General features: G+C 34.1%; 1 protein-coding gene across 1 annotated transcript in view; it reads right to left on the reverse strand.

Moving 5' to 3' along the window:
* The window catches only part of GNPDA2 (glucosamine-6-phosphate deaminase 2), a 30,869-nt gene that overhangs the window by 3,487 nt on the left and 9,962 nt on the right, over positions 1-17,420 (reverse strand). The window contains exons 5-6 of the mRNA XM_019741011.2: positions 11,170-11,354; positions 5,952-6,126 (exon numbers count right to left, since the gene is read on the reverse strand). Of these exons, the coding sequence (XP_019596570.1) occupies positions 5,952-6,126; positions 11,170-11,354 (360 nt within the window). The remainder of the gene's footprint in view (positions 1-5,951; positions 6,127-11,169; positions 11,355-17,420) is intronic.

Raw genomic sequence — 17,420 nt, forward strand, 5'->3', positions numbered from 1 at the left:
TTTTTGTGTAAGTACCAAATTAAGCATAAAGGAACTTGATTGGTTCACCCTCTACCTCAGGCTATATGGCAGCCATTTAGCTGTCTGGCCTTATTTATAAAATGGAGCAGTCTCAGCTCAAAAATTCAACACACAAAGCAACATATTCCACATATTACATAAAAGTCTTAAAATGATGTTTAATTTGTACTTTAAGTAATATCTCATATTTGAATGTTTCTATAGTAATAGTTCCTGTGAAGTTATACATCCCCCACCCCCATCCCCCCCACCAGCATACTTATGTTTAGAAGATAAAAAGCCTGTGATGAAAATCCATGAATATGTGGACAAACCAATAACTATAATGAATAGACTTTTATGCAAAGCTATCCCTGATGATGTATTCTAAATACTCTTAATGGCATTTGTGCTTTGCTGAATTAACCCCCTCCCCATAGTTAATTACATCCTTACAGGGAAGAGATTACCTCTTGGATGTTCAAATGCAAGAGTTCTGAGGGCAGCCAGACAGAATTAATCTACAAACATTCTTTCAGTGAACATTCTCTGTGTTCTTCACAGAGGCTAGTTTTAAACTACACTAGCCCTTCTGGCATACATTCTAATATTGGGATTTTCAAGGCTTAAAAAAAAAAACAACTAAGGTACCATCACTGTTAAAAACAGTTAAACACTCCACATTTAAACATAACAGAGAATACAGGAAAAAGTAGAGCAGTCGATACTGAACCATCTCTGACTCCCAGACTGATGATAATTAGAAGCTGTCCACCTGACTAGGACTCAGGTAGAACAAGTATAGCATCGACTTGTAGTCCTAGGATACAGAGCTACAGAAGGTTCCAGGGGTCCTTGAACCTCCCACATTTACAAACATGTGTGCATGCATGTGCACATACACACAGGGTTCCAAAAAATGTATACACATTTTAAGAAAGGAAAAAACTTAAAATTGTAATACTCAATATGTACCGATAATCAAAGATGAATACAAGTCGTGTATACATTTTTTTGGCACTGCGGTATATGTGCATTTTTCTGAGGACAGTCTTCACCAGATTGTCAAAGTGTCATTGACCCCATAAAGGTGAAGAGCCACTGGCACATAAGTCCCGGTTTGCTTTTTGCACTTAATCCATACAGTCCATTTTGTTTCAAAGTATAATTTAGCCCCATTTTATCAGAACACATTAACTGTTCTCTATTAACAGGAACTTTTCCTGCTACTATGCAGCTCATCCTCACATCTGTGCTTCTGCTTATGCCATTTCCTTCCAACCTAAATACTGCCCTTCTTCCAGGGCTCAATACGAGCAGCTCAATTAAAGTTTTCTGCAACTGCTTTTTTTTTTTTATAACTCTTGCCCTCATTTAATATCCTATAAACTTCATAGTGTGACTGACATAATATAGTACCTTAAACTGATAACTATTTCATAGTCATGTGTTCATCCATCCACCTACCTGTCCAACCACCCACAACTTACCAAGTGCCTCCAATATACCAGGCATACTTCTATATGCTGAAATAACGCAGTGAACAAAACTAAAGTCCCTACTTTTGTGGGGGTTTTAATTCAATATGTTACATTTTATTTTCTCAAATCACTTAATGAGCCAACTTCATGAAGAATGTTAACTACTTTCAGGCAAGGATACTTATACTTTTTGATAACATGTTAGACAGTGTGCTCGAAGGGACTTTAAAATAACCCATGTTTCTTGGCTGATGACACTAACTTGAAAATATAATTTACGTATACCAGAAATATATATTAAAAGGTAATGCTTTATAGCGCAAAGGAAATATTTGCTAATGAAAAAGATTTACCGGATATCTCCAAACAGAACCAATCTTATTTAAAACAGGATTTAACTGAAAAGTTTAATCCATTTTCAATAACCATCATGTAAAGAGCAGTAAAATGGAGAATGGAGAGACCCAACAAGAGAGGGGGCCACAAAGGTAGTTGTAATTTCAATCATAAGATTTAGAAGATGTTGGGTTTTTCTAGAGGATCAGCTTTTAAATCATTCTGCTTGATACAATTCATCTATCATTTCTTACAGCTTGGATCATGGAAAGAATACATTAGAACTTTAAAACATCAGAATAAAAATTAAAAATTCAGCTCCTTTGTGAAGTTTTTTTTAAAGTATACATTGGCTGTAACTTTTATACATATGATAAGGCTGCTTCCATACTATAAAATTTGAAAATTTTATTACTTGCTTTTTAGATAAGTCAAGAATTTGCTTAAGGTAAAAACTGACAACTTTCTACACAAGAATTTGATAAAAATAAATAATTGCTACTTAAATCATAAACAAGTAAATTCTGAATTTTGATAAAATGTAGACTTCCTGACTTGTTGCCAGAAGAAGAAAAGTTAAAATATCAGACATTTGAAATGTCAATTTTATGGTTTTGGCCCAATCTGTACTCAGTCAACCTCTGTCAAGCTACTGCAGTAGGGCCTAAAAAGGATAAAACAACAACAAAAAAACCTGTTCACTATGATGATGATGTCTTAAAAGTATATTATCTCAAGCACACAAAAGATAAGTTTTATTTTAAAAAGCAAAATAAAAAAAGTGTATCAAACTGTTTTCCTGTGATTTACTTTTATCATTCAAAAGGTATATATTGAAATAAACTTCCATTTACTGATAATTCTTACTGTTTTAGATATAGTTAATCAGCATTTTCTTCAGGAGCTAAATAATCAGAACCCTTTAAATTTGTGTTGGCACATTTTAATAATGGCAGAAGAAAGGGTAGTGATGTGAATGGAATGTGATGAATGACAGATGATAACTACAGGATTAATATCCTCTAGTATATCTTGAAGTGTTAATAGTATCTCAATGAGGATATGGCAAATACGAGGTTGGACAATTAAGTTCGCAAACTCATCCTAGAAAAAGTGCTACATACCTCATTGCTGAATATCACTATGGTCACCTTCAAAGTACTCCCCTTGGGAAGCTATGTACCAACGCTGGCGTCTAATCCACCCTTCAAAGCAATTTTGGAACTCTTTCTGAAATGGCCATCAGAGCTGTCATCATATTACCCTTGATGTCCTGAATGTCATCAAAATGTCTTCCTTTTAATATTTCCTTTATCTTCAGGTAAAGAAAGAAGTCATTGGGGGCCAGATCAGGTGAGTAGGAAGGGTGTTCCAATACAGTTATTTGTTCACTGGCTAAAAACTCCCTCATAGACAGAGCCGTGTGAGCTGGTGCATTGTCGTGATGCAAGAGCCATGAATTGTTGGTGAAAAGTTCAGGTCGTTTTCACCTAACTTTTTCACGTAGCCTTTTCAGCACTTCGAAATAGTACACTTGGTTAACTGTCTAGTTGGTACAAATTCATAATGAATAATTCCTCTGATCTCAAAAAAGGTTAGCAACATCATTGCTACAAGTCCGCGAACTTAATTGTCAGACCTCATATAAAACTACATTTATATTGGGTATAAGTTTATAAATATAATTATTCTACCCTATTTCAAAATACCTTATTGTAAAATGAGATATATATATATATATGACCCAGAACAATGTCTGAGTTCCATTCTTCATATTGAAGGAGGCATCCTGAAAGAAGCTGATATCCTGAACCTCTTCAGAAATAACATTGCTTCAAAGTGGAAAATACAGTGTCCTCAAAAAGGCAATGCAGCAATTCTCTCATGAATAGTTGTATACTTCAAAATGTTCCAGTAAAGCTTCGATTCTGGATAGGTGAACTGAGAGAACTAAATACATGTAATCATCTACTTCCCTTCTGTTTTAAATTATCTTTAACATATGTCTAGACCTTTTTGGAAGCAGTAAGTACGGTATGAAAAAAAGAGAAATATAATTTAGATCATATCATAGCCAGTGGGGCATTAAAACAGAACAAAAGCGCCGACTCCAGTTAAGCCTGGTTTCACTTACCCAGCTCGCCACATATGAGTTGTGTGACTTTGGGTAAGTAACTTATCTCTATTAAGCCTGTTGGCTTATCTGTAAATGACATAAGAATACCAACTTCATAGACTTGTGAGAAGTAAATCAAGTATAATGTGCTTTGAATAGCACCTGGTTATATAAGTATTGGCTAGTCCATATCTTACTAAATAGTCTGTAAAATTTAAAATTTTTCTGATAAAAACTAAATTGACAAAATCAAACGGGTTTATCTGGGGATTGCTAGTACTAGAAAAACGGCAATGTTAAATGAATTTCCTTCAAATAGGCATTAAAATATGCAGATAATGAGGATTCCTTCTATTAACTTTTTCAAGAAATCTAATATTTGTGATGAAATCTAAAGGACAATGTGGACATATGCGGGTAAAAGTCCATTGAAGAGCTCTCTTTTTTATTCACAAATTATCACATATTCTCTGCTTTTATCTGTCAAATTACTGAGAAGCTAACAACTTTTCAACTTTATTTTGTGGCTTGGTAAAAAAATTGGTACTTTAACTGATAAAAATTAAATGGAAATAAGTGTTTAACACCAAGGAAATGTTTAAGTAAATTATGATATGTCTGCTTAACTATTACATAGTCATTAAAAATACTTTTGAAGAATATTTAGTAAAAAAGGAAAATGCTCACAACTGACAAGTGCAAATACAGAACTTTATACACATGATCAAAATTTTTAAAAATTGTGACTTTGCAAACTTCCATTTGTGTATCACCTTCAAAGTATTTGCCATATTCACACATTTACCTTAACTATGAATTACTGGTTTCCTTTAAATTGATGTATTAATTTTAAAGTTTACGTACTATATTTCATGAATGAAATGCTGCAGACTGAAAGACACATTATTTTATGTACCAATAAGAAAAAATGCTACCAGATAAACTATGATTATGACATCAATTTTAAACACATCCCAATTTCCGACAAGATAAATGTGAAACAAGATGTGTCTCCGAGGCTATGAAATAGATTAACTTCTTTAACTTTGTCAAAGTAATGATATTCATGAAATACAGGTTTGGTTGAGTCAGGGTAATTTTTCTAACACATGTTAAGTAAACAGTTACTAAGGAAAAAGATTATACATTTATGTATTAGTAGTATACGTATTACATACTTTATGGGTTATTCATCTATAAGTATGACCTATTACGTAACATTTTCATATTCGCTATATAAATACAGGTGCTTTATGCAGAGTACCTATTTATACAGCTTGTTTATGTGTGTATTTGTATGTGGAGTTGATTCTTCAGCAGGGAATATGTTCTAAACTGAGTACAGTCAAAATTTTCCTTGAAGAAACTCATTACATTAAGCATATGGGGCTATATATATACTACCTGGTACGATAAGGTTTAAGAATTACTGAACTAAACTGTAAGAAAAAGCAAAAGGAAAATACACATGCAGAAGTTTGGGTAATCAAACTCCTGCTTACTTACAGAGTTTATGCCATACTGTTTGATACCTAACCATTATAATTTCAATGTATGGGAATTTGTTTGGAATTATGAAGATTAAATGAGATATTGGGCAAACCATTCTATCTGATTAGTTCTAAACATAGCTTGGGGAGTAGGACAGGTAAACAAGAAAATCAGAAAGGATATATACACATATACATTTCCCTTTGCATTATTTAATCTTGTATATTTAATATGAAAGTAAAAATTTTATTAAATTTTGATTTCAAGAAAAATCTTGTTTACTAAAAATATAGATTGAAGAGATTCTCTTCATGGAAGAAAAAAAAGGAAACTACTCTGAAAGCTATTAATCTGAGATGAGATATTCTTGAATATTGTTTCTATTCCTTGTAAGAACTGGCTGCTGTTTCAGGCACAATGCCAGTTTTCAATAGGCCACAGTGCAGGATGTAACTCCACAATTACATTAAATTTGTCATCTACAATGGAATATTCTCACATTCTGCTTTTGAAATTTCAATGCTCACCTTTAAAGTATTTCACAGTTTTAACTCTTAATTCTAAGGTAGCATCCTCATCACATACAAAAATAGTTCGGGGATGCTGCTGGAAAGCTGAAACAGTCCACATGTGATTGACTCCTTCTTCTATTGCTTTGTAGAGAGCAAATGCCTTGTGTGCGCCTGTTATGAGGATCATTACCTGAAAAATCATGAACATTGCTTGTTAATTCTTAAAACATATTCCAAATGATTGAGAAGCTGTTTCTTTTTAAGAAAGACTTTAGCATCAATATCCTTCTGAAAGTAAAATAAAAATAAACAGCTCCATATTTCTTCACAGTTCAAAGTATTTATTTCTATTCTTGAAGGTAAGAGGCAAGCACAAAAGTGTTTCTCCTGGTTTAACAAAGTCAAATAGTATCCTATTATGTAGTATTAATGAACATACCCTAGCATATGACTATTAACATTAAATCCTGATGTGCAGAGACCTGGAGAATGAAGAAAAACAAAAGAGCTGTTTTGCAAAAGCAAAATTACAGGTCAACAAATAATTGATATAACTAGGAATGATACAAATTATTCTAGTCCAGATAAGCAATAATTACTACTTTGGAAAAGCAAAGTAATCTAGAGAAAGAAGCCTGAAGACTGTCATTGAACTTGTGCTATCTAAAGTTATCCTGGAACAAAACTAGATTTGAAGAAGGATGTGGGATCTACTGAAATGCCCGAACTGCCCTGTAAGTACACATGACTGAATATTCTTATGAACTACAGGAAACTAAGCTCTTGGTTCCAAATCTGTAACACCCTATGAAGTAATTCAAAGAATGTGCAAAAATGAGTGAGTGTATATGTGTCAGAATGAATCTTTTATCATTTTTAGCAGTCTGTTAATCATAAAACGGTTTATGTAATAGAATACATCATCTCATTACAACTGTTAATTTAAAAATGAATATTAAGGTGGTTGTAATTCTAAAGTATCCATAACAAAAATTCTGCATATATTTCATAACCAGATCTTCTAAAACAGAGGAAATTAAAGATTAACGAAACAGATATTTCTTTTGTCAAGATTATTTTTTCATTTTGAAGTGATACCTTGTTTTAATATCAAAGCCCATGAGTGCATTAAGATATGAATGAATTTCTAATGTTTTCATTGATGCTTCTTAAGTATAGAGATCTAGGTTCAATGAAGAATGTGGAACCACATAATTAAAAGCATGTTTTTCAAAACAAAAATTAACTACGATATAAGACAAGCACTACCTTAATTAATAGATTTGTTAATTAGTTTTCCTTGCTAGACATTATTTACCCATTTTATCCCCCTTAAGACTGATATGTGGTACAGAGTTTAAAAACAAACAAAAAAATTTGGGTTTTTGTTCCATCCTGTCTTTTTATTCAAAATTGTTGAAATAAGGACCTGGGAATCAGGGTCCCATACGTGATTATTATGCAATCTGGCAGAAGTCTTAGACTAGTACTTGAATAGTCTCTGCAAAACTACTTTACTGGCTTCTGTACCACGTGCTGCTGTGTCCATGATTTGCCACCTCAGCATCCTGAGGCTGCTGTCTCTTTGCCTTGTGACAATCATTACTTTTTGGGAAAAGTTGCCCATTGTGACCCTGAAGTTATACCTTTATGAGATTAAGCAGGAAGAGAAGTCCAAATCCATCATTGGTTATCCCATTCCCTACAAGAAGGACTTGCCTTTTGACATTGTAGAACTCATGGAGGAAATGGAGGAGAGGATTTTTACCAAATTATATTTAATGTGTAGTCTTACCAGTCATTGGAATTCAGAGCTTTCGTTGCTTATTACAGTGCCATCTTCAACAAGGAAACCAGCCAGCTCAGCAATGCTGACAAGGAGCTAATCATTGTGACCAGCCTGGCCAATAGATACCCATATATGTGGCTGTCCACAGTGCCTGGTACAGGGTCTACTCCAAGAACCCAGTGTTCTCTGACTAGATCTGTGTGAACTGGACAAAGTCTGACTTCCCTGCTCAGGAAAAGGCAATGCTGGAGATTGCACTTGCTAGGTATTTCCAGAGCTGATGACATGACATGTCTATTTCAAAAAGGTCGAAGTGCCTGGCTTCAACTGAGAAGATCCCTGGGATATAGCTATCATTTCTATTTTTTATGCCATGTCCAACTGCCTTCCTCATTTTGTCAATCTTGTTCCTAAGAAGGAATTCTATCTGATGGGCAGAGCCATTGTCAGAGACACCAGGAGTGATCCTGCTGCTCTCAAAACATAAAATCCTGTATAGAAAGGCCAGTGTTTACATTTCAGGCACATTGCATTATTAAACATCAATTGGGAAATAGTTTTTTTAAAAACATCTAGTCAGTGGATGGGGAAGAAAATAAACAAACTTGCTCCCTGCTTGCTTGATGAGATAGAGCCTAAGTTAAGTATTGGGAGTACCCAGGGACGTGACACCTGGGCCTAGAGGAAACCTTTGCCAGTTTCAGGAAACCTTTGCCAAACCTTTGTTTACTTTTGTTGTGATCTAAAAAGCATCAGGAGCAAAGGAGTTCTGAGGATGCTTAGGCATTTCTGCAAAACTGATACCTGAAATTTCAGGTATTTGGAAATTTTTTAGCTTTCAAAAATAGTGTTACATAGAAATCGGTCTATGTAGATTGTGATTTGAAATCAATTCCTTGTTAACGATATATTTAAAGAATTTCAAAGGCAGTGGGTAAACAGAAGCAGGCACAGATAAAGTTGTGTCTTTAGTGCTCTTAGTTAACCTCCAGTGATTTTTTTTTTTTTTTTTTTTTACTGATGGGTTATAAAGTCATGACTACTTATTTTAGTCCTTATGTATTATTTTAGGTTTTAGTAAAATTATTTAAAATAAATGAGCACTCACATTTTAAATAGAATCTTAAGCAGGGAAAAAAAACGCTGACTGGATCCTTATTTATTTCCAAGTTATCTTGGAACTTATCTTAAAGTTGGGATTTGGCAACTGATTAGATGTGGAGAAGAAGCTGAGAATGAGACACATGTTTCAAGCTCAGATAATTTCCACGGAAAGTATGGCTGTTCACCCAGGTAGGGAATATTCAGAAGACAGACAATTTTGGTAGAAAGATTAATTTAAATTTTGGATAGTGTAAGTATAAGGAGTCTTTAACATCTAGATCTCAGTTGGCAATAGTTAAAAATATGTGTCTTTTCTTTTGAGATTACCTTTAAAATACATAGCATTATCTTTATATCTCAGTAAAAACAAATTTTAATCCTTTGAGAGTAAATTTGGCTTTTGGCAAACCGCCAAGTCAATAAAAATCAGATCTGGTGGTTCAGGTAGATGGCCAAGTTGTGGCTAGAACCAACTTTTGTCCAAAATGAATTATGAACTATAACTCATTCAAATGATTCCCAACAGTTACTGAATATCTTATGTGACAGGCAGTGTGAGGTGCTAAATATACATGATCTATAAACTCAGGGAGATTATAAATTAGGAAAAAGCAATATTAAACCAGTAAACATAAAACAATTAGAAATCGCAAAAAGTGCTAAAGGAAAAGAAAGAGTGGTAGAGAGTGAGAGAATAAAAGAAAAAAATTTTGATGAGGATTATGATCATGAAAGGAAGCTCTGAAAGTTGAAAACTGGTGCCATTTTAGCTAAGAAGGACTGGAAAAGTAGGGCATTTCACATATACCATCAGTGCAAAGGCCTCAAGGCAAGGGAAGAGTGATAACTTAGGGTAGTGATCGGTATGGTTCCTTATCTAGCTGACGATTCCCAATTCTTAAAGAACCCTGTAATAACTGACAGGGTGTCACTTCCAGGATGCCTGCAGGTGGTTCTCCTGAGTAGCTAAAAAGGTGAAGACAGTTACAGATCACTTAAAAATTTAGTTTCCCATTCAAACCTACTTTCCATTTAACAGCAGCATCTGCCCCACACATGGATTCAAAATTTAAGTAAGTACATTTGCTGTTAATGAATATGACATTGAAGAACAGCTCAGTTAAAACTACTGGCAAATGAAAATCTGTACACATGAAGCCCTACAACTGAAGATAAGAAAATCATTATGATGACATACTTGTTTCAAAAGAATATTATGAAAAATCAAAGCACTAAGGCCCTTGGGAAAACGATGAAGCCCTAGAATACTTCTACCGTAATGATTTTCTTTATAATCATGCTGGGAATGAATATTGTGAGGTGAATGGCGTCATACAATTTTGTTGGAAAAATTGACCAAAAGAAAAATCAGTATTTGAGTAATTTTCTGTTCATTCTAAGAATCAGCATAGGAGTTGCATTATAACTTAAATCTTGTTAAATATAAGAAATCTATGTGCATAACTTTCAGTACCATATTGTAGAAATTAAATTACTCTGAAATCTTTTTAACTTACTAAAAAATTTCAGTCATTGAAAGGTTTTTCATATACTGATGACTTTCAGATGAAATAGTCCTACATTTTGAATGTCAGTTCTATTTGTAAGTTCAAGTCCAGATATATTTACGTCAAGGTTAGTTACTTACTCATCATTCCCTTGCCTGTATTCTTTCCTCTGCAACTGTCCCATCCAGCTGCCAGAAACGAATAGAGTTTAGGGTTTCCATATAATTTAACCACTTAAATCATGAGCTAACTATAGTTTGTTTTGTTATTCTCAGGGAAGGAAATGACAGCCAATTAAAAATTAAAAATTAGGGCCTACTGTTAAGAGCTCTTGCCTTTTTAAATACACCAAATTTAGAACCTTTTAAAATATACCAAATTTAGTCCTAGATGAGTTATTTTTCTGCTGGAAACCAAATGGGCCATCCTCCTACAGTCAAGAAGCACATTGCACTAAATTATCCTGAGCCTCCAAAAGTAGTTTAGTGTTAACTAGTATTGCATCTTTGTCCCAATAGTTTTTCATAAGACTGTTTCACTTAAAAACAGACCATATATGATCAGGGTGATTTTAGGACCTCAAACTGTAAAGCAGGAATAGGCAAATGAAGCAGTATCCTGAAAGAGGTGGTGCCTGATGCTTAGTTTACAGCATCAAAAGACTTAATTCACTTAAATTCGAAATATGGCAAAGAGACTGACAAAAGTAACTGAAAGCTAGACATTTTAAAATGTGATCAGGATGCAACCAAAATATCACTTATTTGGTACCATTAATTCCTCCAAAATCTAGATATCAAAGGAAAAACATCAAACAACATTTAATTCTTACTTCTCTAGCATCCATCACTGTCCCCACACCAACTGTTAGAGCCATAGTTGGCACCTTCGATAAATCTCCATCAAAATATTTAGCATTTGCCAAAATGGTGTCCATTGCTAGAGTCTTTAATCTTGTCCTTGATACTAAACTGGATCCTGGCTCATTGAAAGCGATATGACCATCCGGACCAATTCCTTTCAAAAGAAATACACACACACACAAATATACATAAAGTCAATGAGGTTTCTCAAAGTTTTAAGAGCAAAACAATAGTCATAATCACACTTATCTTGTTTTATTTGATAGCTGAATTTCTAACATATTAAAACATTTGTTCCTGTACTTGATTTAACATTTCAGTGGTTTTCACATGCTTGGCAATGAATTAGCAATAATAAGTATCTCCTTATATTAGAATAATACTTCATAGTTTATAAAGCATTTTCACATGCATTATCTCAGCAACAGATATATTTTAACAATCTAGTGAGACAGATTAGGCATATGTGTTTCCCTCATCTCTCCCACCAACTCTTAAGTTCAAAAGGAAACTGACGTTCAAGAATAATATGTGACTTGTTCACGGTAACAATTTAGTAAATACCAAGACCACTGAAATTTAAGTTTTCTGATTCCTACCCAGTGGTCTCTGTACTCTAACTTGCTTGGTTCTAATCTACATGGTGCAACTAACTACTGCACCTCACTGTAGTACAGTTTCCTCACTTACAAAAATGTCTAGACTGGACGAGACATTATCTAGGGCAGTTTTCTTCAAATTTGTTTTACTGTAACCTCTTGTAAGAAATATATGTGACACTGCAATCTAGTACATATACACACCCATACATACACATAATTTAAACAAGAATTCCATGAAAAAATACTTACCTCTACTAGGAGCCATACAATCACAATGGATTACATTCCATTTCATTAACAAAACATACAAAAGGGAAATAGTAAATGTGACTAACTGTATTGATTTCATGGCCTAATAATGACAACCACAATTTGAAAATAGTACTTTAAGGAGATCTACTGCCAGCTCTAATATTCTAGGACTGTCTCTAAAATTTAGATAAAAATTCTTATTTGAATTAAATTGGAGCTAAATCTTTTCATAAAATCAAGAATCATTCTATGGCACAAATAAATCAAGTTTCATATATACGAGGTCGGACAATTAAGTTCGCAAACTCATTCTAGAAAAAGTGCTACATACCTCATTGCTGAATATCACTATAGTCACCTTCGAAGTACTCCCCTTGGGAAGCTATGCACTGATGCCAGTGCCTAGTCCACCCTTCAAAGCAATTCTGGAACTCTTTTTCTGGAATGGCCATCAGAGCTGTCATCATGTTACCCTTGATGTCCTGGATGTCATCAAAATGTCTTCCTTTCAATATTTCCTTATCTTCAGGTAAGAAAGAAGTCATTGGGGGCCAGATCAGGTGAGTAGGGAGGGTGTTCCAATATAGTGATGTATTTACTGGCTAAAAACTCCCTCACAGACAGTGCCATGTGAGCTGGTGCACTGTTGTGATGCAAGAGCCACGAATTGTTGGAGAAAAGTTCAGGTCGTCTAACTTTTTCATGAAGCCTTTTCAGCACTTCCAAATAGTAAACTTGGTTAACTGTTTGTCCAGTCGGTACAAATTAATAATGAATAATCCCTCTGATATCAAAAAAGGTTAGCAACATCGTTGCAACAAGTTTGTGAACTTAATTGTCAGACCTTGTATGTACGCTACTAGCTAGATTTCTGGCAACCTCAATCAAAAAATAAACTTACAAATTTTCTGAGTCAAAATATGTTACATTTATAATCTGTATAATTACTTTAATGATAGCTATGTGTATTTTACTGACACTTAACATACAATTCTAACAAAATTTTCCCAGGTTACAAGGTAAAGTATGACAAAGAGTAACCTGATTTTGAAGGAAGAAAGAAGAAATGAAAACCTTAGGAAGCAGATATACAACTACCAAAGCACAACAATCTAGGAATTTTTAATGTGGGGACATATAAAGCCAGACTGCATGTTGTTTACATGTACGGGTTGTTTCCACAATTAAGTTTGTATCTGCTCATAAGATTTGAATTATAGAAGGCATTTCTCTTTAGATTTGTAAAACTGTGGTTTCCCCTCTTAAGAATACATCTGCTCAAATATTTATATGTCTCTGTGTGTATAAAGAGGAAAGGATGGAACCAGGAAAATAAAAGTTCTGGAAAAATTAGGAAGTGCTTCAGGATCAACACTAATGGTCTCATTGGTGATTTGGGTCATACAAAAGGGTACAACAAAACAAGTTATCAGCAATGGTTCATGAGGGCGAAGGGTCAATAAATTCTTTTGCTGACCATGAGTAACTCACGATATGAGCTTCCTGATATAAAATTGTATTTTTAAAATGTTCAGAATGTTTTACAAAACTTTATAAAACTTTCTGAAAAAGAATAATGAAATCTGAAAACCATGGGTAATTCTTAGTCAGTCTTTAAGTTGAAACGAAGATATCAGTACTTTTATGAAACATCTGTGAAACCTCAGAGTCTAAATTATGTCTTTCTTGTGTTCCTATAGTTCTGTGGGGTAGAATGTAAACTGCATTAGAGTATGAACTTAATTTTCCTCATCACTGTACCCTCACCATTTAGAAAAACACCAGACACATAGGAGGCCCTCACTAAATAATGGCTGCATGAATGAAAGGATGGGAGCTAGTCTATACACTCATAGTTCCTCCCTGCTTCTTCTACCCGACTCTGCTCCCCTCACACCAGGGGCTACAACAATCGTAATACCCTGCCCTCTTTTTTAGGCAGGATGATGTGGTCTAGCGATAAGTACTTGTCCCAAGCTGAAATAATTAGAATTTGTCTCTGGAAATTCTGAAATTTGAAACTTGACCAGGGATACAGAAAGCAAAAAGGCATGTAGAGCTGAGGCATTAGATGACAGCACTATAGGGAAAGTCAATGAGTTCCTGCCTCAGAGACATGAGGCTCCTCCCCCCCAGTTGTTTTTCGAAAGACTTTTTGTTTGTTTGTTTCAGGTGTACAAAACAATGTAATAGTTAGAGATTTACACCCTTCACACAGTGATAACCTCCTCCCCCAATTTATTATCCCTCTGACATCGTATATAGCTGTTACAATTCCATTGACTCTATTCTCTATGCTGTACTCCACATCCTGTAACCATACACACACACACACACACATATTATATATATATATGTACATATATAATATAAAAGTATAGTTGACATTCATTATTATTCAGCTTCAGCTCCAGGTGTACACTGCAATGGTCAGGCATCTACACTGTCCCTGAAGTGGTCTCCCTAATAAGACAAGTGTCCATAGGATAACATATAACATCTTTACAACATTATTGCTTATATTCCCCAAACTGTCTTTCGTATCCCCGTGGCAATCTTGTGGTTACCGATTGTGCTTTCTAGTCCCCTCACCTTCTCCCTCATCCCCACCCCCCTCCCATCTAGTAACCCTCAGTTTTTCTCTGTATCTCTGAGACTGTTTTTGATTAGTTTGTACATTTATTCTATTCTTTAGATTCCACATATAAGTGAGATCATATGGTATTTGCCAAAGACAGTTTTTTTCAACTGTTCTATCCTGTGAGTTACTCCAGAATCATTCCAATTAATTCACTTTTGATACCATTAGATTATTGTTACTTGTAAACCAAATCATCTAATCACATAACCAAAGAAGAGGGTTAAAGTTTCCCCACTGTTTTTTCTTTTTTGCAAAACAACTTAAGATAATTTTAAGGTTAATAATACCTTTAGAGTTTATTTATAAATTTCATGTTTGTGTACTTTATTGCTGGAGTAGTCAGGGATTGCATGATATATCTCACTCTTTTTCTTAACACTTTTGTCCTCAGAGGAAGAATGAGAATTTTGCAGAGTATATTTCCTCCTTTCTCTTTTCTACTGAGGGAAGGAAACTCCTGCTCCAGTACCCAGGAGTGAGCATTTGTGGATTAATATTCTTAGACTTCTCTTATTCAACTATTTCCAATTCAGAGGGGAAGAGTAAGGAAACCCCATTTTGGCCTCAAGCCCAATCTGCAATCTCTAATACAACTTTACCTTTAATAAAGCTGATATTTTGATCCCATTTGGCTCAGTTCTTAGTGTTTTTATTAACCAAAACCCTGGAACAAAAGAAGGGTAAGTGGTAAGACCCAGATACCAAGCCTCATCTTGAAAATCCAATGATAACAAACTGAAATCAACAAAGGCAGGCATAGAATCAAATGATTCTTTCATGAGTACGCATCCAATAATAGGATATCCCAAACAGGAAAGAGTTCAAAGAAAATGCAAAGAAATAACCGTTCAGTCCCTATATGCAGAGTAATTATGTCATTTGGATGTTAAATATAAAAATGTCAGACCCTGAATCATCACATGACTACAGTGAAGATGTTAATAGAAGAGACAAGGAAATCCTCTTAATTTTTATTTTTTTTTACAAGAGAACTACTATAGGAAACTTAAGACAAAAATTGGTTAAAAAACAAAGTACAGTTCATTAGTAACAGTCAGTGATAAATAATTATAATTTATGTTCCATCTGTTTCAAAGGGTAAGTAAGGTGGCTTATAGTGAGGAATGCACAAAAACCTATAAAGAAGATGAGAAGTGACTTAAAGCTATGAAGAAAGAAGTAAGTTCTACTAGAAATCTTTGAGGGAAATTCAGCCTTAAGTATTATGTTAAGCTATAGATACTTTCTGGAAAGCAGGCAAAAGGACAGACAGGAGTTAAAGAGTTCTTAGCAGTTTTTCCCCCCCAGTAAATTCTATTGCCTGCATTGAGTCCCCAAGGGAATTTTCACATTGATCCTCTGTAAGCTCAATAAATTAATAGCAAAAAAAGTCCTCAAAAAGTAAAAAAGACACTTTTCATGCAGCCATTTTTAATAATGAATCTAATAACCCCATGCCTTTTTGTATAACAGCAAATGAGTGACAATGTTTCTTGATATAACTATGATAAACAATTTAGGTATATTATATTACAGAAATTCTACTTGATTGTCGTATGGAATTTAGAAAATCTAAAGACTGCATGGGTAGAGCAATACTTAAGCATTCTCAAATACCTCTCACCTTAGCCCTGATACTGGCAGGTGCAAGTGGAAATTATCTCAGAATGGACAAAAGTAGAATACAAATGTTTTCCAAGAATACTGAGGCAATATCAACAAATTTTATTTAAAATGTAAATAACCTTCTATTTTGAAAAGCAAAATAGTCTTAACTTGGATTCTTGCTCAGAGAAAAACCATTCCGTCTACACAAGAAACTAACTGATGCTGGTTCTGCTAGTCAGAGATAAATATTTCATTAGGAAAAAATTTCAGTCTTTCTGGATACCTTTAGAGGTAATTCAGTAAAAAAGCAGGATATTCAATAAATTAAGGAACAATTATTTCAGCATCTGTAGTTCAGAGAGAAAGATAAGACTGAAATAACACTTCATGGAGTACCAACTACATACCAACTACTGTGCAAAACACATGTTTTACCATGGTTAATGTATACACATTTTGGAATGGTTAACATTAATCCTGTTTTACAAATGACTTAGTTATGCTGAGCCTCAATAAACTTTCTAAGGTCAAACAGATAGTAAGTGAGCAAAACAGGATGCAAATTTATGTCTGATTCTAAAATCTAATTTTTCCCAAGGGCAACCAACTCAAGCATACTTGGTCACCTCAACCATAAATTAACTTCACACAGCTCTATTGAAGATCTAATTCATGTAATTTTCAGCAGACTTCAAATTAATTAATTATAAGATATATCCAGAGAACTTAATGTTAATTTAGAGCTTTAGTATTTTTAATTGAATACGAAAGAATTAGCCAAAAACAATTTTGATTTCAGTTTAATTGATGTTATTCTGATGTTACCATACTATTCTGATAGTGATGAATTAGCTGTCTCATATGCTTCATACTGATGACAGAAAACTATGTTGTCATTAGAAAGGAAGAAACTCTTCTACCTATTTTCAGCAATTACACACACACACATACACACACACACAAATATACATAAATTGCAAGTGGAATTTAGTCAACTCAACATTTAATCACTTTGGAGATTATTAACATAATTATACAGTTTAATTCTTATTAGTTAAAGGCTGTTGATAAATAAAACCTTACATTATTCTTAACTGATTTCTTAGTGAGATTAAGC

The sequence above is a fragment of the Rhinolophus sinicus genome, linkage group LG02 (genome assembly GCF_036562045.2).
Source record: "Rhinolophus sinicus isolate RSC01 linkage group LG02, ASM3656204v1, whole genome shotgun sequence".
Taxonomy (NCBI): domain Eukaryota; kingdom Metazoa; phylum Chordata; class Mammalia; order Chiroptera; family Rhinolophidae; genus Rhinolophus; species Rhinolophus sinicus.